Source organism: Chrysemys picta, chromosome 3 (genome assembly GCF_011386835.1).
Source record: "Chrysemys picta bellii isolate R12L10 chromosome 3, ASM1138683v2, whole genome shotgun sequence".
In the NCBI taxonomy this organism is placed as follows: domain Eukaryota; kingdom Metazoa; phylum Chordata; order Testudines; family Emydidae; genus Chrysemys; species Chrysemys picta.
The window spans coordinates 146,182,092-146,205,885 of NC_088793.1; the positions used below are offsets into that span (position 1 = coordinate 146,182,092).

At 40.5% G+C, this 23,794-nt stretch overlaps 1 protein-coding gene across 16 annotated transcripts in view; it reads left to right on the top strand.

Annotated features, from left to right (window-relative positions):
- The window catches only part of LTBP1 (latent transforming growth factor beta binding protein 1), a 333,039-nt gene that overhangs the window by 99,259 nt on the left and 209,986 nt on the right, over positions 1 to 23,794 (top strand). For 11 of the 16 annotated variants that reach the window (XM_008174460.4, XM_008174437.4, XM_042848435.2 and 8 more), the window contains exon 5: positions 16,996 to 17,163. In XM_008174460.4, the coding sequence (XP_008172682.2) occupies positions 16,996 to 17,163 (168 nt within the window). Of the gene's footprint in view, positions 1 to 16,596; positions 17,164 to 23,794 lie in introns of those variants that run through there. The other 5 variants (XM_042848437.2, XM_042848438.2, XM_065589216.1 and 2 more) reach the window with 1 other exon arrangement.

A 23,794-nucleotide genomic window follows, 5' to 3' on the forward strand; every position in this document is an offset into this window, starting at 1 on the left:
TAACAAGTGGAGAATACAAAGATAATTTCAGTGAAATATTGAAAACTTTACTCAACACCTTTCCACCAGTGCTGAAGCCTATGCTCCCTTGGGACCTTAATCTCATTCTCTCCACCCTCACAAAGCCACCTTTTGAACCACTAGCAACATGCTCCCTCTCCCACCTCTCAATGAAAGTGGCATTCTTAGTAGCTATTACTTCGCCCAGATGAGTCAGTGAATTCTTAGCCATGATGGCGGACCCCTCCCCCCAAACACACATGATATTCCACAAGGACAAGGTGTCCTTATGGCTGCACCCTAAATTCCTTCTAAAAGTGGTGTCTGAGTTCCACCTCAGTCAGTCCATCCACCGTCTGGTTTTCCACCCCAAGCCACACACCACCTCCACTGACAAAGCCTTGCACTCCCTCGACATCTGTCACACACTAGCATTCTACCTCCACAGGACTCGACTATTTTGCAGATTGCCAAAACTATTTATGACCATCACTGACAGGCCAAAGGGCAAAGCCCTCTTGTCCCAGTGAATCTCCAAATGGGCTTTGGGGTGCATCTGTGAATGCTACAAATGATCCAACATACTCCTGCCTGACAGAGTCACAAAGCACTCTGTACGGGTGCAGGCCGCCACCTCAGCCTCACTGACCAATGTGTCCTGGCAGGATATGTGTTCAGTGGTGTGGTGATCTGACATACATTCACGACACACTATGCCATCACACAAGCAGCAGCTACAGATGCAGCCATGCACCAGGATGTACTGCAGACGGCACTTCCATTGGCATCCTCAAATGCACTGTTTGTGCTGATCACTGCTAGCGAGTCATCTATGTGTGCAATAGGGCCCATCGCTTGAAGAAGAAGAAGGAGGAGGAGGTTTTTACCTGTAATTAGAGGTTCTTTGAGATGTGTGGACCCCACTACCCCAACACCCCCTCTGCTTTGGACTGGATTCTATAATGGTAAGAGGGAAACTGGAGAGGCGTTGACCCGCACTACCTTTTATACTCTCGGCTGAGAGCAGAAGGAGATGCACGACACATATGGGTCAACGAACACTGCTAAGAAACACTTACGGATGGACTTGGGTGCATAGCGCCCATGTACACCCATGTGTGGAATACAGATAGGGAACACCCATCTTGAAGAACCTCCAGTTACAGGTATATAACCCAGTCTTTCCAGGAATGGCCTTCAGTTGTATGACCCATTATCTGGGTCCTGATTTGAGACCGCTCGGACCAGATTCTCAGAAGGGTTGAGCATTCACGTCTCCAGCTGAATTCAAGGGGAGTGGTAGATGGTCAGCACCTCCGAAATATCAATCCTTCACTCTCAAAATAGGCATGCAGTCATTGTGACTTCCAAAGTTAGTGGATACTTTTGGAGATTTTTGTTTTAATCTTTGTTTGCCAGAGTTGCTCATCTGTAAAATGGGGATACTAATACTTCCCTACTTAAAAGGGGTATTCTGAAGATAACTTAATTTGTTTGTTTGAGGCACTGCGTTATGATGATGAGCTCAATAGGGAAAACCCATGAAGGAAAAAAAAAATCCTTATTTAGTTCAGGATGTAAAGTAACCAAGGCTTGGGAGCAACACAACGAATGAGGAGGATAAAAATAAGTATGGAACAGCTGCCTGATTAATTAAGTCCTGTCCATTCTGTGAACTCATTGAGGCAAGTGTCCTGTGGAAAAAATACTATGGGATCATGTAATTAAAGACTGTGTCAATGTATGACGGAGCATGGACAAGCTTTATTCTGGCATTTCCTAACTTTTGAGAACTTATCTTCACATTCAGAATATCATTCCTAATGTCACTTTTTTGTGCTTTAATTAAAATTGCAAACTATATGTAATCAGGAATCAGCATCTTGCTTATCTAATCTGTTTTCATGCCAATCACTGTGCTATATAAGCACCGTGCTATTACTTCATCCATCATTAAAATGCAACTACTTCTGGGATAGCAGTTGGAAACCTTTGATCAATAGTGCAAAACAATAGAATCTAGAACAGTAGCCAGAATGTAACTATCTAACTGAAACTTAGGCTTTTGCATTGTCTTGAAAATATTACAATGATTCATTAAATAGAAAAACACAAATTGATTTCATTATATGGTCATCCCTCAAATATGCAAAGATATCTCTTGTAGCTTTGTATGGAGGTTGCACATGCATCAGAATATTAATGTGAAAATCATAAAACAATCATTCTTTATTAATTACTGCTGCACATAATTGTTCTGTGTTTATGGCACCTATTTGCATTGTGTTTTTAAAATATAAGGACTATTTATTATTGTGAGAAAAATATAGCAAGACTTGGAATTCTGTTAAGTGTAGAAGATTTTTAGTTAAAATTTTGCCATAACAATATATTTAATGCCTATGAAATTTTAATTTGGATAAGTTCTTCTTTAAACCTCAGGCCTTATGCTATATTTGCCCATACTGTTTCACTGAAGACTTCGTAGGTTGTTTTGGGGGTGGCGAGAAGGTGAAACTGGATCATTGTCTCCATTGCATGACACAGCCTAATGACACCATTCCCTGTCAATAAGTGTGGGAAAACAATTGTGGGTACATGAGGTATTCTAATAATGAAAAAAGACTTTCACAGATATGACACTTAACATCTGAAATATGTCTCTGTGATGAAACATTATAGTGCAATTCTATTTTAGCTATTCAATATGTGTTGACTTCAGGGAAAATCTCAAACAGAAGCAAGTCTCAGTGGACTGAATATCCTTTTTTCCCTTCTCTTTTGATGTTTCACTTTAAAACAACATTGCATAAATAACAAAATAATTCTTCCATTTGCTTGGCTTAACCAGTGAGACATTTTCCCCCAAAAGAAACATAGGGCTACATATTAATGTCTTTTCTAAAGAAACTCTCCTCAAAGATTTTAGGCCAGGCTGCGGCAACATCAGTTTGACTATGCAGTAGCTAAGCAAATAAGCATTTGCTTTTTTATTTAAAAAAAATAGTTGCTTTGGCTACAGATACTATTAAAATTAATTTAAATTTACTAAAGTATTCAACAATACAAGAGTAATGTTTGTAAAGTTCTCTGAAATCCTTGGAGCATTATATAAATGCATCTATACAAGTGAAAATTATTATTTTAATAACAATATTAAATCTTTAATAACAAAAATGAAAAACATCTATAATGGTATGTGATATGGAGAAAATATATTTACCAGATTTTCTAAACTTAGGGTATGTGTCAGGTAGAATTATCTCAAAAAGAGAAATGGGATATACGGACAGAGTCCGCATACAAGCATTGCAGACACAGTTTGAGAGCTTCTCTTAATGGAATTGCTAGAATTTCATTAATATCCTTACCAAACTATTTTCACAGATTTGTGGGAATGTTGAGGCTCAGTCAGCAAATGAAAACTTGCACACATACACAAAAAGAAAACATATTGCCAATTTGAATGTTCAAAAAAACCCTCATGATCATGAATTCAGTAATGACAGCAGATCCAGATTGTAGGCTTGGGTTGCCTCTTCATGGAAATTAATTTAAGTTGCATAACCCCCTCTCCCCCCAAATGGAAGAACAACTATGAACCTTTTAAAATATGGAAGCTGAAATTGATGGTAGGCAAATACAGTTAGTATCTACGCTTTGATTCTCTAACAATACAGGCATACATATTAAAGAATCTGGTCTACTTAACCCTGACTTTGATAACTACAAGGAATGGCTCCGTTTACCATTTCAATACTCTTCTAAAATGTCCTTAAGGGTTGCTTCCAGGTCACCCAGCCTGCTGGTTGCTTAACCCTCGCTAGGTCAGCATCACAACAGTTTTTTTTTGAGAAGGAAGAGAATACAAGGCTCTTAACATTAGAATTGTTGTTATACAAGTCTTAAATACCCAGAATTAGTAGGAATTTTGTAAGTAGCTAAGAAGTAGTCTTGTTTCACTCATAAGAAATTGAAAATACTTTTATGGTGTTAGTTTTCTCTTGCAGGCCTGAGTGATGTTACTAACAGGCTATGTCTACACAGGGATTAAACCTTCAGTGGCCTGGGTCAGCTGACTTGGACTCAGGCTCCGGGGCTGAAAACTTGCTGTGTAGATATTTGGACTTGGGTTGGAGCTCAAGCTCTGAGACCCTGTGAGAATGGAGGGTCTCAGAGCTTGGGCTGCAGCTGGAGACTGAACATCTGCACAGCAATTCTTAGCCTCGCAGCTCAAGCCAGCTGACCCAGGCCCGCCGTGGCTGCACTGCATCGTCAATGACAAAGAATTACTGCAGGAGAATGGCCTGGAAGCAGCTCTTTATATCCAGTGAAACTAAGATTTCAGTGTCAGTGACATACCTATTTATTTTGGGATTTTATGCTAATAAACCAGTCCTTGGCTTTTTTCTGTGTTAAATGAGATGATTTTAATGGAGATTCAGTATATGGAGAGGACTGAATATATTCACAAGTTATCTCCCTGATGACCTGTTTTTGATGGCTCATCCACATATGTCACTGTTTACAGTTTGTTGACTCTCTTAGTACTTTTTAGTTGCTTGCTACGTTTCAGTAAATATAATGTTACATTAATGTGCTTTGTAAGCTCATATGCAGTTCCTCTTTATTTCACTTACTTCCTTGAAATGGTGGACAATTTAGTGTATTACACCTTATATTCAGTATCCTATTGAGGTAAAAACAACGAGAAGTCCTTGTGGCACCTTAGAGACTAACCAACTTATTTCGGCATAAGCTTTCGTGGGCTAAAACACACTTCATCAGATGTATGGAGTGAAAAATACCTTAGGGAGGTATAAATATACAGCACATGAAAAGATGGGAGTTGCCTTACCAAGTGGGGGGTCAGTGCTAACGAGGCCAATTCAGTCAGGGTGGATGTGGCCCATTCTCAACAGTTGACAAGAAGGGGTGCCAGCAATGCCCCTCTGCCATGTACATTGGCCAAACCGGACTGTCTCTACGCAAAAGAATAAATGGACACAAATTAGACATCAAGAATTGTAACATTCAAAAACCAGTAGGAGAGCACTTTAATCTCCTTGGATATAACAGATTTAAAAGTGACCATTCTTCAACAAAAAAACCTTCAGAAACAGACTTTAACGAGAAACTGCAGAACTCGAATTAATTTGCAAACTTCACACCATCAAATTAGGCCTGAATAAAGACTGGGAGTGGCTGGGACACTACAAAAAGTAATTTTCTCTCTGTTGATACTCACCCCTTCTTGTCAACTGTGGAAAGTTTCCTATTAAGTCAGTGGGTTTTGGATCAGGCCCTTACACAGAGACATAAAGATGATGATAACCTTAATAATCTGCTTTCATCCATCCTTGGACCACCTGAATCCTGTTGCATGTGAGTCCGTGTGAAAAGTTGAGTTCAACAACTGATCACACATTCTTGATGTTTATTGCATCTTTATGTGTTTTATTCTAGCCCTCAGTGCAAATTCCTATTTGGGATGTTGGGTAAAACCAGCAATGCCACTCTGCATCTGTGATGACCAATAAATAATGCTGGTTTCTGTCCTGTAGCTTTGAAAGATAATCTGGTCCCAAGTGTGGATTTACTGATTTGGGTCTACAAACATTAACCTGAGGAGCTATGGTATAATTTGATTTAAAAAAAATCAAGATAAACATGACAAAGCAGAATTGAAACCATTTTGTTAGACACCACAAACCACATTATTGCTTCTATTCATTATTTGGGCCACTTTTTTTGCTGGAATGCCCTGAAGCTGGTTGCCAGGAAACAATAACAGTATTGCTCACACTGCTATTAGGCATGTTTTTACATTGTTTTAAACATGGAAAAATGGCCATAGTCCAAAATCCTCCGTCTGAGGATACTGCCCAGAGACTTGATGGTAGTAAAATATACAAGGAAGAAGAAAGGTGATTCATAAAAACCTTTTGACAGAGACCCCAGTTTCCTAACCCAGTCATGATCATTCATATGCTACACACTTTCGCAAATGAACAAAATCAGTTACAATTATTGTGCGCGCCTCTGACTCAGACAAAAAAGTGGTGTCAGTCTCAGAGGGAATGCTTTATCCACAAAAGATCTCTGATGCAGAGGTGTATAATATAGCTATGAATTTCTTGAAAAACCACTACAGCACTTGTGCCTGCATGTGTAGCAGCTACTTTTATGGTATAAGGAGTGATGCTCGTCATTGTGTAGGAGGGAAGGGCCGGATCAAACCTTTAACATGTGGAATGAAGAAACTTTTTCAGAATCTGTATGGGTTAATGAAAAAAGATTACTTGGACAGAACAACTTTTGCTATGGTGAATTATTTAACCAAGATATGTTGTATACTTTCTATTTTATCTTAATTCAATATTAACTACGAGAACTGAAGTACGGACTTTTTTTATAAATGGGTCAGACATGTTGCCATGCCATGTGTAAGATTGCTTGTTTAATGCAATCAACACAAGTTGTTTGTTGTATACCCCTCTCTCTTCTCCCATCCTATGGCAGTGGAATAAGGGGCATATTGTTATGGTGTTACCCAGTGGGAATCAAGAAGACAAAGAGTTGTGAATCCCCAGCTCTGATTATGAGAGTCTGAAGAGAACCTCTTTCCAAAGATCTTTTTCTCTCCAGAAGTACAGAGCCTCCTCCTCAACTCTCCTACTCTCTCCCCTCTCTTTCTTTTGTATTACAGGGACACTAAGAAAGAAAGAGACACCAATAAATAAATAAAAATAAAGAAAAGAGCAAGGGCAGAAGTAAGAAGTCTGAGAGCTCTGCTTCATACTGGAGGGGGAAAAATGAAAGGCAAAGCACCCAGTACTATGGCCAAATTATATAGAGCAGGCCAGCCATTCTGTCACACTGTCAGAAGGATGCTGGATTAGTGTGATCAGAAGAGAATGGGCTCCACGGACAGGAGCATCTGCAGCTTTAGTGCGCTGCCTGCCTGTTCTCTGCTTATAGCCTTGCTCCACAGCATACCCAGTGGGAGAAGTGGAGCTGAGAAGAGAATTTGTGAGAGTGAAAAGGGGGGGATCATATGTGGAGCTGGGGAGATTTAAATTAAGAAGGCAGTAGAGCTTGTGAGAACAGAGTAATGAAGGGAGACGTAAAGATGTGGAGAGAAGCAGCACGTGAGGAAAAAGAGGGAGGTTAATGGAGATGAGTACAGGAGGCATGACTAGAGGTGGAAGGAGTTGTATGTGACGGTAGCCTGGGTTGTCAGAACCGTGACTCTGAGCAAATATTGGAGAAATACAGGAGCACAGGTAATAATGGCAGCACTGAACTTAAGAATGACACTGTGAGAAGGAAGCTATTAAGGCATCAGTTCTGTCACCCTTGTGTTAGATAGTACCTTGCTCTGTGAGTAGTCCCATTGGCTTGCATAAGGATGACAGAACTGGGCCTTTAGATAATAACAAATATATCAGAGGTCTGGCAGTACTTAATGAAGAAGGCAACAATGAGACAATAGAATTGTGGCAAAAATAATTGAGGGGCAGAGTTTTAAAAAATTGTAGGAAAAAGGCAACCAGTAGTTGCTGGCAACAATGTAATTGTAGAGGTTTGGCCACAACTAATTAAGGGATAGTTTCCCAAATCCCTATTCCCTCTTATTCATAATATTTGTGTATATATGATGATTGTACACACACACTTTACATAATATAGTAGGCCAGTGGGTACGTTTTATATAATACAATCTAGTATAAGGCCATCTAGATTTTGGATGAACTAAAACTGTGGTGCTATGTCTAGTTTCCGTGATGAGCCTTGTTCCTCCCCACACCCTCACAGCTTCCTGGAAATATTCCCACTAAGCTAGTGGAAATAGGATTGAATGTGGGGTATGCAAATGCAGACAAATTGAGTATCTGAAAAGAGGGAAAACATTTTATCTTTGCAAATAGGTGCCCTCAATCAGTGCTGTTAAAGAAATACTAGTGTGCAACTATGGAAAATCTTTTGGAGTCCATGAATGTTCTAGTCTTTGCTCTGCACTCATGGCTATCATTAAAAATACTAATGGCTATGACTGGTCTTTATACAGATAAGGTTTGAGTGGCGGAGATTTTCTTCCCATGATTGGAATGCATAAGGGCCACACAGAATTTCAGTCTTTGTGCTCAGAAGTGTGCAGATACTGTTCCATTCCTATTTCCCCAGGGGTGCGTGGCACCCTAAAAGGAATGGGGGGGGAGGCTATGCTCACCTACATTGACCTGCAGAGTGGGGCTGCGCAGCTGTGAGAATAAGGTGAATCTTGTAGTGTTTAGGACTAGATAATGCATCGCTCAGAGTAAGGGTTCCCTGAACCCCCCAGTGTATGCTCACTCTGCACATTAGCAGATTCAGGGAACCCTTACTCTGGACTATGCATTGGGCATCAAATTGAAATGTTTTTTATCTAAATTCCTTTGCTCCTAATGTAAATTGATCTTCCGCACCCTGACTGATAGAGGAACTGGGCAAAATCTTCTGGGAGTTTTTAAAGCCATGGTTTAAATTGGTCTAATCTCTGGGGAAATTTGTTGATTTATTAATGATCAGGATGATTTGTTGTTCATGACTCAGTGGCGCTTTCCCTGTATATTGTTAAAGGTTAAATAGGTCATTATTAAACAAAAAGTATAAATAAACTTTTTACTTCCACGGTAGATTTTTATACAATGTCAGCTTTCCTTTTGGCTGAAAAAACAAATCTGTTGGGAAGAATTAAACCAGGTGGGGTGGTAAAATAACTGGGAGAGACTAGCTTTAGGAAATAAGTCATTTCCTTCTAAGTTTTTGTTGTTGTCAGCAATTAAAAAAAAGTTGGTCAACTAAAGAGTTCAAAAAAATTGAATTTGTAGCTTAAGAGGGAGTACTTTTAACAAGAGAGGAAGAGAGAAAAGATAGAGTTGCATTCTTGAAGTCTCCGAATTCTTTCAAGTTTATCTACTGTGTTTTGCGCAGATATTTTCCTTGTTAAGACTGTTTGAAGTTGCCTTTAGCAGCTCCATCATAATGTTTACTGTCCTATGGAATGACTGACTGGTTATTTAAAAGTACCTACCAAATCACAAAAAAATTAGTACTATAATGTAATCAAGGAACAAAAGTTGTGAGTGGAGACTTTTTCTGCCCTCAAAATATATATAGGTGTACATGATTTTTATTAAATGTGTGGATAATTTGCTCCTTCCCACTTGTCACTCAACTTCACGTATGGGATGATACAGTCTTCTTCATAACAAGAGCAGGCAATGGGCGACGGCATGGATCACTTGATTATTACCTGTTCTGTTCATTCCCTCTGGGGCACTTGACATTGAGAACTGTCGGAAGACAGGATACTGGGCTAGATTGACCTTTGGTCTGACCCAGTATGGTCATTCTTACATTTTTAAGAGCCTGATCCTGCTCTTTCAGACATCCAATAGCAATACTCTCACTGACTTCCTTTAGAGTAGGTTCATGCACCAAATATTCTGAGGTCCATTTAAACTATAAAATGTCATCATGATTAGGAAGCCTGCAGCATACTGTAACTTTGAGGATAGCCATGTAAACTTCAGAGGGATGTGTGTAGTACAAGTAAATAAAAAAAAACATTCCACATACTCAGCAAAATTTATAGTAATTCTTCCAGAAAGAGATCTGGACAGATTAGCATTATAGACAAAGTGACCCAGGAGGTTAACCTGAGGGATTCTTATACCTTCTATAACCCTGTGCCAGGTATGGCCAAAGCAGCCGTCTGGACCATCTGGTCCTAGACCCTGCTAACTACCTCACTCTTCAGTGCATTCATTCTTCCTACTAAAATATAACAGACCAAACCCCCACTGGTCACAGTGGAGTGGTAGGGGGAAAATCTTTGGCTTTTATTCTCCATTTCTGATGCTACTAGATAGTCTCTACCCTGAAGACCTGACAGTCTTTATTGTTGTTCATGGTACAGCATTGAGTACATTTTTAGTTCTATACTAAACAATTAATATATATTAAACATCTGTCATGCTCATCAACACTCTGTCTCCGCACCTTCCAGAGGAGAAGGAAGACAGTTAAGAATGCATGAATATGTGATACCAGTTTGAGATGAAACTTTCTTAGTTGCACCTTTGCAACTCCATTGGGAATTTGGTCCAAGATAACTTAACAAACAATATCCATTTAGCACTGATGAGCACATGCCTCCAGCAGTCGCTGTAGGCAGTGGCCTTGTGAACATGCAGAAATAACTGAAACTAGCTCTGTATAGCAGAAATATCGAAGGAAGTGGTAGTAATGTTGGCTGAGTTCCCTCAAGGTGAATCTATCCCTCAGCTTATGCACTAAAGACAAGGGTAGAGCCAGGTTTTGCAACCAGGGGGTGAGGATTGGGCTGGGGGGGGGCATGGCAATGGTTCAGTGGTGGTGCTACCTTCAAGTATACCTTTTAGCTTGCTACTTTCACCCATGCTAACATGCCTGTGTATTATGACCCCTTCCCCAATCTGGTAAAAAAGGTATTTGGGAATCTTTTAAAACTGCACCCCCATTTCAAAAAGGATACCCCATGCAGACAGGAGTGACCCTTTGTGGCCTCTTGTCACCTCCTCCCCCAAGGTCAGTTCCTCTTTCAGGGTGACAGAGTGGCAAATATAGCAGCCTGCTTCTCCATGCACAGACTGCCCTGGAAGGATCCCCACTGGGGGTCCCCCACCCTAGGGAGCCAGCAGTCTAGCCTCAAGAGCACCATCTGCCCCACCCCTAATTGGCCTCTGGCCTTCCCATCCCAAGCAAACTCCTCTGGATGTCAATCTGAAGGAAACCCTAAGGTGCAGGGGAAGCTGCACCAGGCTGGGGGTGGGGGCCCGATATGAGGCAGGGGAAGGGGCAGCATGCAATATATGGCTGGAACAATGGAAGGATAATACCAGAGGGCTGGCTTCTGGACATGGGGTATGGATGGGGGCAAGGGCCCAGGAGAGACCAGGACACAGAGGAGCGATGGGGTGAGGTTTAGGATGCTGTGGGACATAAATGGGGTGGGGGAACTAGGACATGGAGGCAGATGGGTGGGAAAGCTAGTAACGCAGGGGAGGGAGCAGATCATGGGGGAGGGGGGTTTGGATGGGCACAGATGGGGCAGAAAGCTAGAGAAGGAGACTGATGACATGGGGGGCAGGACTCTAAAGGGTAGGAGGATAGGAGAAGGGGACAGCCCCTAGATGATCAGGAGGCAGATGAAGTGGGAGATAGGGGACAGTATCCCAGGTGGCAAATGAGCTAGGACAAGGGGGAAAAGACAGGAATCAGGAAGGCTAGGGTGAGACCATTAGGGCATGGGGAAAAATAGAGGGCAGGTGGGATGGGAGTAGGACAGGGGGCACAGAGAGGGGCAGGAGGACTAGTGCAGAGATGAGCCCCAGAGGGTTGCGCAAGGCTGTGGGCTCCCCCAGGCTGCCCCCACCCGGCTAAGCCCTTCAGCTGCATGATCTGTGCTGAGGCCTCTGCTCATATGACGCATATTAACAGGTGGTTGTTGCACTTTGATTTAGTTCTGTTTCAGAGAGGACTAGATCGAAGGGCTTGGCTACATTTGCAGATGTAGAGTGCTGGTAGTTAAACCAGGCTTCGGAGACCGCAGCAGGGAAAACGCTGCCGTGTGTTTACACTGTCAGCTGCAAGTGCACTGGCATGGCCACATTAGCAGCTCTTGCAACACCACAAAGAGAAGTGCATTGTGGTAGCTATCCCAGTGTGCAAGTGGCTGCAACATGCTTTTCAAATGGGGGTGGTGGTGAAATGTGACAGGGAGTGTGTTGTGTGTATGTGGGGGGAGAGACAGTGTGTTTTGGGGGGCTGAGAGTGTGTCAGCATGCTGTCTTGTAAACTCAGACAGCAGCAGACTCCCCCCCCCCCCCCCCCCCCCCGTCCACACTGACAATGAGAAGAGTGGCCACTTGACTTCAGGGGATTATGGGACGTATCCAGAGGCCAATCACAGCTCAGTAATGCAACACCTTGTCCACACTGACGCCCGGGTGTTTCAGCCAGGGCGCAGCAAGCTTTATGCTTCTTGTAGAGGTGGATTACCAGGAACACTCCAGCTGCAGAGTCCAGGCACTCTACGTGCCTTGCCAGTGTGGACACCTCAGGAGTTAGGGCGCCCGGGGCAGCTTTAATGCTCTCTCACTTGCAAGTGTAGCCAAGCCCTAAGTGCAATAGGGAACTGTTAATGCGTGTCAGGGTGTATATGGACAGTGAGTCTGTGCAGCGGCAGGCTAGTCCACTACAGATCACACCCGAGCTTGCCATGAATTGGCTGCGCTAGGCAGCTGCCTACCTTGCTTATACCTAGAGCAGCCTCTGTGCATTATACCCGTGAAGAGGCACCACAAGGACTCCTAAAGGCTGCTGGGGGGGAGGCAGTTGCCACCCATCCCTCTATAACTCTGCCATTGACCGAAGACCTAGTTTACACCTGCCTCTTGTACCTTGAGAAAATCAAGACTTTTAAATCCTCTCTATTTCTACTGTTAATTTTCTCGATAGCTTTGCTAATGATGCCGTGTCTCTATTATCTGCTCCTGGAGCCTCTTTTCTTCCTGTTTAGGCTCATTTGCTTATCTTGTTTTGCCATTATTTTGCTATTATGTTATCATGAGCACATCAAATGGAAAGCCAGTTGTACAGCAAGGTTTTCCATTTCCATCTCTTTCTTTCAAATGGATCTTGAGATGCCTATACTATACTTCTGTCTATAAATAAAGAACGTGAGCTAAGCTATGGTGCTGATGTCACCACCATACACTGTCATAAATTTGTTTAAAAAAGTAGAAGCTCCAGTTTTGTTCCTGTCAATAGCACAATGGCATTATCTTCTGAAGTTCATTAGGTAAAGATGTCAAGTATCAGAGGGGTAGCCATGTTAGTCTGGATCTGTAAAAAGTGACAAAGTGTCCTGTGGCACCTTATAGACTAACAGAAGTATTGGAGCATAAGCTTTCGTGGGTGAATACCCACTTCGTCAGATGCATATTCACCCATAAAAGCTTATGCTCCAATACTTCTGTTAGTCTATAAGGTGCCACAGGACATTTTGTCGCTTTTTAGGTAAAGATGAAGTATAGTGTGTGCGTGATCTTAAATTACATTGTCCTCCCATACCATAAATTAGGCAAACTCGAGGAAGGTGTCAAGGCCATAGCTGTTCTGTACTTTGTCAAGCCTGAAATAATTATTGTTTTTAACATCAACTCTGCCAAATCTACTAAGAAAGCATTGGAGGATACTGTTTCTCAGATAGGACTAAGTCATACCCTCCTGTGAAAAACCCACAGAAGAAGGGAAGAGGATGCAGAAAACTCTGAGCTCACCTGGCAGAGTTTCTGCCTAAAAGTTTGTGGTTTCTCTTTTTTTAACCTTTCTTCTATTTAGGGATATATATCATGCTCATGAGTATTGTATCTGAACCTGAGGATATGCAGGGAAAGTAAGGTCCATAATTATAAGGGAGGAGTATCTCTTGTCATTTTTTTCCCCCTGTGGTCCATGAGACCCCTCTTTTCCCCAGACAGATGCTCAACACACACCCTACAGGGGTGCTTTCTCCATCTTTGCACCCTATCCATGTGTTTGGCTGAGGGAATAGAAGATAAGGGTACTTGCCAGCCAGGCAGGGAAAAGAAGAATGCTAGTTCCAGGGATGCCCTGAAAAAGTGAATTGGTGATCTATCAAAAAGATTGTACAAGTAATTCTAATCACCATTTGTCACTTTACATCCTCTGTCTTTAATCCTCTATGGCTTTGATTGCATGGCTGTCTGAATACTTTACTCACCTGGAAGGCCACCTGTAAAGATTTTAGGGAGACTCTTCACTCTTATAGACATTGGCCAACATTTTAAAACCTGGTTACCTAAATTCATATTTAGACACCTAAACTTACTTGCCAAAATCCTTCCTCTCTCTGAGACACACACATATACATACACAGCAGTAGTAGACTGCAAATTTACAATTGGAGAAGTGAGAGCTAACTGAATGTTGGGTCTAATCCTTAGTCAGGCCAACCAATCCCCCAACATGTTCCTGCCATGGACGTTTTCACGTAAATTATTAGCTGTGTAGTAAAAATTATTTTGTTGATCAAATTGTATTTTAACTTTGTTCCCAAATTGTTGTACCGCTCAGGACTTGGCAGTGTTGTACAATGATTCTTCTTCGAGTGATTGCTCCTGTGTATTCCACAGTACGTGGAAACCAGTTGCCCTGTCATGCGTTTGGCCGTAGCAATGAAAAGCTGAGGGGATTTCCGGAATGGTCTAGTTCGGTCTAAGTAAAAGGCCAGCGCCCTACGCACATCTAGCATGTGTAGGCGTCGTTCCTCATTGGAGGAACGGGGCTTAGGACACAGGACTGGCAGAAAAATGGCCTGGTCCATATGAAACGCCGAGACCACCTTCGGCAGGAAGGCCGGGTGCGGGCGAACCTGGACCTTCCCCTTATGGAAAACAGTGTATGGGGGTTCAGAGGTCAGTGCCCTAAGCTCCGACACCCTGCGGGCTGAGGTGATAGCCACCAAAAACGCCACTTTCTCTGATAAGTGGGACCAGGAGCATGTGGCCAGGGGCTCAAAGGGTGGCCCCGTGAGGCGTGACAGTACCAGGTTCAGGTCCCACGGTGGGACCGGGGGTCTAGCATAAGGGAACGCTCTGTCCACCCTTAAAAACCTGGAAGTCATATGGTGGGAGAACACGGACTGTGTCGGAGGGTGGAAGGCCGAGATGGCCACCAGGTGCACCCTGATCGAGGAGGGAGCCAACCCTTGGGTCCTAAGGGACAGGAGGTAGTCCAGGACAAGCTGGAGCAGAGCAGACGGGGGGAGGAACCTCTCTCCCTCGCCCATATAGAGAACTGATACCACTTAGCCAGGTAGGACCTCCGTGTGTACGGCTTCCTGCTCTCAAGCAGGACCCGTCGAACAGCCTTGGTACACCTCCCCTCCTCTGCATCTAGCCACGGAGCAGCAGGAATAGACAACGGCAACACATCTCGAAGAACGCCAGTTACAGAACAGGTAACTGTCCTTTCCGGAATACAATTAGAACATGGTTTAGTTTCATCTACACTGGCAAAGCCAAATTGTATTTTGACTGAGTTGGGACGCTAATGGGAGTCTCCGAATACAGTCATTTTTATAGTGTAGCTAGGACCTACTTTTGTTACTCAACTAAGCATGTTTTTTACTTAGATCACTTCATAAAGGAAACCTGTTACAAAAATGCCTTTGAAATATAAAATAGAAAGACTTTTTTTTTTCTGGGAAATAACTTTTTATTTAAAGAAATCTTCCAAATAAAATATAAAACACTAATATTTCTTGTGAAACTGTCTTAGGTGCTTTTAAATCTGTCTTTTGGAAATCTTCACAATTCAAGCCATTTGATTTCTTTTTGTCAGGGAAGGTGTATCAGTAGTTATTATAAACAATGGCTTAGCTTCTGAACAATCTAAAGTGCCTTTAAATTAATTAAAATTAATGAAATCAGACGGTTGACTAAATGCTTCGTTTCTATGTATTTCTAGCCTATGCTTGTTTTTTAAGTATTGTTTATGATAAGGTAGAAACATCTGTAATGCAGCTGCTGGTCAACTAGAGTAATGCCCCTTGTTGCAGAAAAGACAGTTGGCACAATTGTTTTAATTTATTTATTTTATAAAGAGCCAGAAACAATATAAATGTATAGTCTTTTGAAGTGGGAAGATTTTCTTAATCTTCCTGAGTTTTATCAAAAAATATTTATCTAGAGGATATTTCATAAAGTGGATTGGACCGCTTGTGGGTAATCCGACTGCTTTTGCTGCAGGGGCAGTATAAGAAATGAGATTATCTTTCTCTGTATGTCTCTCATTTGTTTTTTAAATGTAAAATTTGAAATGGACAATTTTCACAAATGTATCCTAATATATTTACAAGTACTTGACAAAATAGTAATAACTAAAAATAAAACAACAAAAAAGATTTTATTTGGAAATAGTTTCAAAATAGAATCACTTCTTTGTTTTTTCTTTTTCTTTAGCTTTAGCTTTTGGCTTTAACATCCAGGTGAGGGGCCAAATATATCCATAATGTAAAACCCACTTAAGTTAGATAGTTTACATGAGGGATGAATTTGGCCTGAGGAGTTTAAACTCCAATTAGTATATGGTCAATCTTTGTTACCTTTTTAAAAAACAAAACATACAAACAAAAGGGGGAAATGGCAGATTTTCTCCTATAAGATTTATAAGAGCTCTAAAGGAGTACTTTAAGCTATTGATACTTATTAGGCCTTTCCCCTGCTTCACCTTTGTTTAAGTATAAACAGTTGATTGCAAAACTCAATCTATAATATGTAAATCCATGTGGAGTAATAGTGCCAAGAAACTGTGAAGAGAGAAGAGAGAGAGAGGAAAAAAAAAAGGGTCCAGGCAGCTGCGTCACAGGGTTTGATCACTTCAGGCTGGGGTGCCAGGAGATTTGAGACAGATGTTTTCAGACATGCCGCATGCCTAAAACATTTCCAGGGGTTGAGCTACAAATAGTGACTTAATAAGAGCAGAAACAGGAAAAGTATGCAGGAGGACACAAGAGTTTATTCACCCCTAGGTGCACAGTCAGCCTCTTTACATTACATCTGCTTGTCAGAGTTGGCTATTTAAGCTGTCATGCCCTTGGTATTGCTCTTTGTCTGACTGTGAATAAAGTGCAGCATTGTGATTACTAATCCTACTCCAGTGACTTGACTTTAAATGTGGTTTTGGAGTGCATCCCGGAGTTCTGTTTGCTAAGCTTCCTACTTCTGTTCCTGAGACACCACTGGAGATCGATGAGAGAGAGCACTGCAGGCTGCCTCCTCCTATAGACCTGTCGCTTTTTTCTTTTTATCGTTTGAAGGAAATCAATGGATACCAAAGTGATCTGTTTGTTTTTCTTTTTTTCTTTGCCTCCGCTCGCAGTGGGAAATCACACTGGCCGCATCAAGGTGGTCTTTACTCCCAGCATCTGTAAAGTGACTTGTACCAAGGGCAATTGTCAGAACAACTGTGAGAAGGGAAATACCACCACCCTCATTAGTGAAAATGGCCATGCAGCTGACACCCTGACAGCCACAAATTTCAGAGTAGGTAAGTACCCTCAAACCATACTTATCTTTAGCTTTCTTGGCTAACAGAGAGAGGAAGATTTTTAGTGATTAGTACCAGTTGCGCAGCTGTTACTCTTTGTGTGGAGAGGCTGTGCTTAAGTAAAAGCAATTGTGTGTCAGTCAAGGTTTTTGGTTTCCTTCTGAAATGTTCTTGATCATTTCCCGGATGTCCTAAAGAGAATAGATCTGCATTTATAATCTAAAGTTTCAGTTGCAGGACTACAGTGTACTGGACTACAGCTTTTCCTGAAAAAAAAAAACATAACTCAAAGCTTGGATTAATACGTTCTGAAAGATTTGTCAGATACCAAAAAAAAGTTTGTTTCTTCCCCTATTTATTTAAACTGTAGTAAATGAAGGTGAAAACTAGTTTGAGTTAGTGAAACTATCCTGAAAAGCTCCGTCTGAGAGTTGCTTGACTCTGCATTCCTATTACAGTACAGAGTTGCCAGCTTACAACTCTTGCCCTTTTTGTCCTGTGAATAAAGCAGATTTATTATGTATCTAATATCTTAACAGAAGATTGAAATTTTAGAACTATAATTAAGAATTCTGACATATTGTAATTTCTCTGTGGGAAGTAGTCATGTTACTGTTAATGCTCATGCTTCCATACTTGTTTAATGAGTATCTACAGTATACTAGTCTATAACCTAAAACTGATAAGTTATGGTGAAACAAATCCTGAATAATTTGTGGGATAATGAGTTTACATAGTTTAACTGCACTATATAATTTAATAATGGTAGTACCTCTTATGCACATATATTTTTTTCTGTAAATTAAGAGAAATCTTGATATATAGAGACAGGTATGGCATATTGACTTTAAATTCTTTATTTCACAAAAACATTTTCATGCTGCTGTTGAGAGCGGGTTTTTTGTTGTTATGAAAATACCATAGTATTTTTATCCCCACACCTTTTTTATCAATTATTTTGCCAATGTGCACTCAAGGAATCATAGATATGCACATTATAATTTTAGTTTCTTGGTAGTATAAACAAAATGTCAGGCAGCATTGATGGTGGCCAATGTTGCCCTTTTAAAAGTGCACGATATTTCGGGGAGGGGGGGGATCCAATTCCTCTCTTACATCCAGAACAGAAGATGCAAAGTACAGAGCAGTCACTCTAAGACTGTTACTAGATTACCTTGCTGTGGATGCAAACTCTTTTGAAATCTAAGCACACTCCTTGACGATGCATTTTGGTATAACATGCACCTTAGAATAACATACGTTTTCTTTTGCTGTAAAAACATGCTTTGTAAAAAGAGGAATACAGCACTGATGTCGTTGTGAAGTGTGGATATTCTGATCCTTTTTTTTTTTTTTTTTTTTTTTTAAAAGGATTTTACTAACGAATGCTTAATTAATTAATTGTAATTGACATTTACTGTTAATATGGGTATTTATTAATTCCTGGTAATTGCCACAGCTAAGCAATTTCCTTATTTGACTTTATTTTTGTTAGAAAGGATGAAACATTGAGGATGGGCACTTACCTAGTTTATTTGCTGTGTAAAGATGTTCTGTAATCTGATTTCTTCACAAATATTTGAAAACTTTGAGAGAGTGGAAATCGACCTGTTAAAACATGTAACACACCTTCCTTCCTGGCCTGAGGCCAGATATTTTTTGATTCAGCATGTACAGTAGTTTTTTAAAAGTACTCAGAAAAAGCAGTATATTATAATATTCGGTGGAAAGGAAGGGGAATGTTATGTTTGGAAATGCATACTAATAAGTGATTGTGCATGTATAGATATTTATTAATTTAGTTGTATTCATCATAATGCATTTCTCTACTTTATACACTTATGTTATAGACAGGGTTTGTTAGAAACAAACCAAAAGCATGCTTAGTTGCTCTCAGGATAGTTATCTTCATAAAAATTAAGATTAGGATCTAAGCAAAGATTTTTGGACTTTCCAGTTACAAATATAATTAGCCTGTGAATTTAAAATATTTCTTAAAAACAAGATCAGGGTGAACCAGTGCATCTATAGACTCAGTTACCTCAGTGGTCCCTAATTTTCAGGGACCTCGTGACTGATTCAGGGTTTAAAGCACATGTTTTAATGATGATCTGTGTGGTACAAACATCCCAGTTCTGATAATTGGCAGGTGTCTCGGCCTGTCCTGATCAAGACATTCTCCTAACATACAAACTAGTGATTATCTGAGCCTTGTCAGATTCTCCTGTTTTTTTAAAAATTTGAGTACATTTTATTTGTGCTGTTGGCTGAAAAGACCCTGTTCTGATATTGCTTAATGCTGCACAGTGCAAAGTTACAGACTGATACATGCAGGTGCTTTGTGGGATCATTTTCTATTGAAGCTAGGGAAACAGCATGTTTCGGTCAGAGAAAATATGTTTTTACCTTTCTATTTTTTAAAACCAAATTTTCCATAAGTTTTAAAGAAAATATCTATCCCATAAGTGAAAAGCATAATTCCTCATGCCCTATTTGAACAATTAACTCTTACACCTAATAATTGGCACCTATTGCAAGGGAAAAATCAGAACGCTGTTTTAGGTTGTTATTGAGGCTTAGTGTAATCGCCTTAGAGACAGCAGCAAAAATGTGTACATATGTGCAAGTTTAAATTGTTTGCTGGGGGCTTGAAATTAGCAGTTGTTCTGTTACATTGTGGATGAGCTTTTATTGCTCATAATGAACAAACTTTACTTTTATATTCATTTTCAACCTTAGCTTTGCAAATACTGTATTGCTGTAGTTAGGATTTTAGGCAGAACACATAGTGATACCTATAATAAGGTTTTCCAAGCATTTCCATTTTAATGGCTCATTTTCAGTTTCCTAAAATTTGCTCAGTGTTTTATCTTTTCAGATGAAATTCGGTATGCTAGCTCTTAGGGAGCAAAATTTTTCTGAAAGTTTTTTCCCACAGAAATGTGCGACTGGTTTTCAAGAATATACAGATTGGGAAAAACATGATTTTTCAGCTAACTAAAAAAAAATTGCAACCTTTTCTGAAGAGCTCCAGCACTTGATCTGGAAATGATGAAAACCTGATATTTTTAAGGGAGATAGACTCTAGATTGTAGATGTGTCTTTTCATGAGACAGTGAAATTTGGTTTAAAAAAAAATTACCTTGCACATGGATTTCATTACACAATGAGACTAATAAACTGCCAATGTTTCATTGGCATGAAGCATGTGTGAATATATAATGTGAATGGAAATTTCTGCTGAAGAGATTATCTCTCAGTATTTCACTGGATATGCCCATATATGCATAAGAAAATTGAGTGGAATTTCAGTTCTTACATATATGTAGGGGCTTGCATTATATGGTCTGTGTAGGTGGGTATAGAAGCATGCATACAGAATACAGCAAGGGCGCCTGCCTCATTCATTAGACACATTACACAGTCTATTACATCTAGCAAATAGTTGTACATCATAGCATTTTTAAAAAACAAGTAGGAAAATCCATTTAAAAAAAACTTCACTAAAAGACCATTACATCTGTAAAGTGAAACATCAAAAGTTAGGAAATGCAAAAATTAAGGTGATCTATGCAATCTTAATTCTGCCCCATTGTGCTTGTGATACAACCTTTAATTATATGGTCACATGCTATTTTTTCTACAGGACCATTACCTGAATTGAGCTCTGTAAAAGAGGCAACCATTCAGTATTTTATTTTTAACTTCACTGTTTAGTGTGTGGCCCTGTGCCTCCCATACTTCACCCCTTTCAAGCCCTGCCCTGAATGAGTATTTTTTATTTATGTATAGGGTTTCTGTGGTTATCATCTTTGTATCTGAGCATCTCGCAAACATTCATGAATTTTTCTTCACAATACTCCTGTGAGGTAGGGAAGTAATACTATCCCTATCTTACAGATTGCAAACTCAGAGAGATTAAGTGATTTGCCAAAGGTCGCACAGGAAGACTATGGCAGAGGCAAGGATAGAATCCTTGTTCTCCCATTCCCTTTTATGTCATACTTCACAACTCCTCGATCTCTCCCTCCACTTCTTCACTTCCATTTCAAATTCTCTCTTCTTTCTCCCCTCTCCTTTTGTCTCACTCTTTCTCTATTCTGTCCTTCCCTTACTTAGACCCCCACACACATTCCCTTAAGAACATAAGAACAGCCATATTGGGTCAGACCAAAGGTCCATCTAGTCCAGTATCCTGCCTTCCAACAGTGGCCAATGCCAGGTGCCCCAGAGGGAATGAACAGAACAGGTAATCATCAAGTGATCTATTCTCTGTCACTCATTCCCAGCTTCTGGCAAACAGAGGCTAGGGATACCATCCCTGCTCATCCTGGCTCATAGCCATTCATGGACCTATCCTCCATGAATTTATCTAGTTCTTTTTTGAAGCTGGTTATAGTCTTGGCCTTCACAACATCCTTTTGTTTGTTTTAAACCTGCTGCTTATTCATTTCATTTGGTGACCCCTAGTTCTTGTTATGAGAAGGAGTAAATAACACTTCCTTATTTACTTTCTCCACACCAGTCATGATTTTATGGAACTCATTCATATCCCCCTTTAGTCGTCTCTTCTTTCATCTAGTCTGTGCTGGGGGATTGGAGAAGATTTCTTTCAGTGTGCTCTCCCTTGGGTGAAAGGGGAGGTTCTTAATGGCTCTTTCCCTTCTCCTGTATTGCATAGGGCAGTCCAGTGAATACTTATGAGAACTCCTCCTGCAGCTTCCCCAGACTATGAAGTTAAAACTCACTTTCTCTGGGACTGATGCTTTGCTCCTAGGGAAAGTGATTAGGGTGCCAGACTCTGTTCCTTAGAGCATTTCCAGAAAGCCTTTGACAAGGTCCCTCACCAAAGGCTCTTACGTAAATTAAGTTGTCATGGGTTAATAGGGAAGATCCTTTCATGGATTGAGAACTGATTAAAAGACAGGGAACAAAGGGTAGGAATTAATGGTAAATTCTCAGAATGGAGAGTGGTAACTAGTGTTGTTCCCCAAGGGTCAGTCCAAGGACCAATCCTATTCAACTTATTCATAAATGATGTGGAGAAAGGGGTAAAAAGTGAGGTGGCAAAGTTTGCAGATGATACTAAACTGCTCAAGATAGTTAAGACCAAAGCAGACTGTGAAGAACTTCAAAAAGATCTCAGAAAACTAAGTGATTGGGCAACAAAGTGGCAAATGAAATTTAATGTCGATAAATGTAAAGTAATGCACATTGGAAAAAATAACCCCAACTATACATACAATACGATGGGGGCTAATTTAGCTACAACGAATCAGGAAAAAGATCTTGGAATCATCATGGATAGTTCTCTGAAGATGTCCACGCAGTGTGCAGAGGCGGTCAAAAAAGCAAACAGGATGTTAAGAATCATTAAAAAGGGGATAGAGAATAAAATGGAGAATATATTATTGCCCTTATATAAATCGATAGTACACCCACATCTTGAATACTGCGTACAGATGTGGTCTCCTTATCTCAAAAAAGATATACTCGCACTAGAAAAGGTTCAGAGAAGGGCAACTAAAATGACTAGGGGTTTGGAGAGGGTCCCATATGAGGAGAGATTAAAGAGGCTAGGACTTTTCAGCTTGGAAAAGAGGAGACTAAGGGGGGATATGATGGAGGTATATAAAATCATGAGTGATGTGGAGAAAGTGGATAAGGAAAAGTTATTTACTTATTCCCATAATACAAGAACTAGGGGTCACCAAATGAAATTAATAGGCAGCAGGTTTAAAACAAATAAAAGGAAGTTCTTCTTCACACAGCGCACAGTCAACTTGTAGAACTCCTTACCTTAGGAGGTCGTGAAGGCTAGGACTATAACAGGGTTTAAAAGAGAACTGGATAAATTCATGGAGGTTAAGTCCATTAATGGCTATTAGCCAGGATGGGTAAAGAATGGTGTCCCTAGCCTCTGTTTGTCAGAGGGTGGAGATGGATGGCAGGAGAGAGATCACTTGATCATTACCTGTTAGGTTCACTCCCTCTGGGACACCTGGCATTGGCCACTGTCGGTAGACAAGATACTGGGCTAGATGGACCTTTGGTCTGACCCAGTACGGCCGTTCTTATGTTCTTATTGGTGCAGGTGAACTGTTCTCACCTATGATATCATGGAACTGGGAATCAGAAGCTGCTAGTCCATTCTGCTTCTTTTTCTTTCTTGGTCCCTGTGAAGGTTTTCTCAATCTTCTCCACTACACTGAAAGGTTACTAAGGATCACCCAGGGATCCTCTGTTGATATGGTTTTGTGATGTCACAGGTTAGAAATGAATCTCATCCTTCTCAGTGTCCCACAGGCATATCAATCAAATAGGAGTCAGAGATATCAGCACAGACCACAAAAATCTGTATATACTTATATACCCACTGCAGTAATGCTCAAATACTCATATTATCAATAAGTGATGTAGAAACAACTTGTATGCTTTACATAATGAACAGTACTGAATGATGGTGTAGCACATTTACATGATTATATTATTAAAAGTGTTATCACATTGACAACCCTACAGTAATATGTTTACTGTGTAGGTTAGGTGTGTTTTTGAACAACTTCAGAGCCTTCCTCCATGATTTATAGACAGAAACCTCCAAGCAGAAGCACAAAGTACTTTGCTCAAA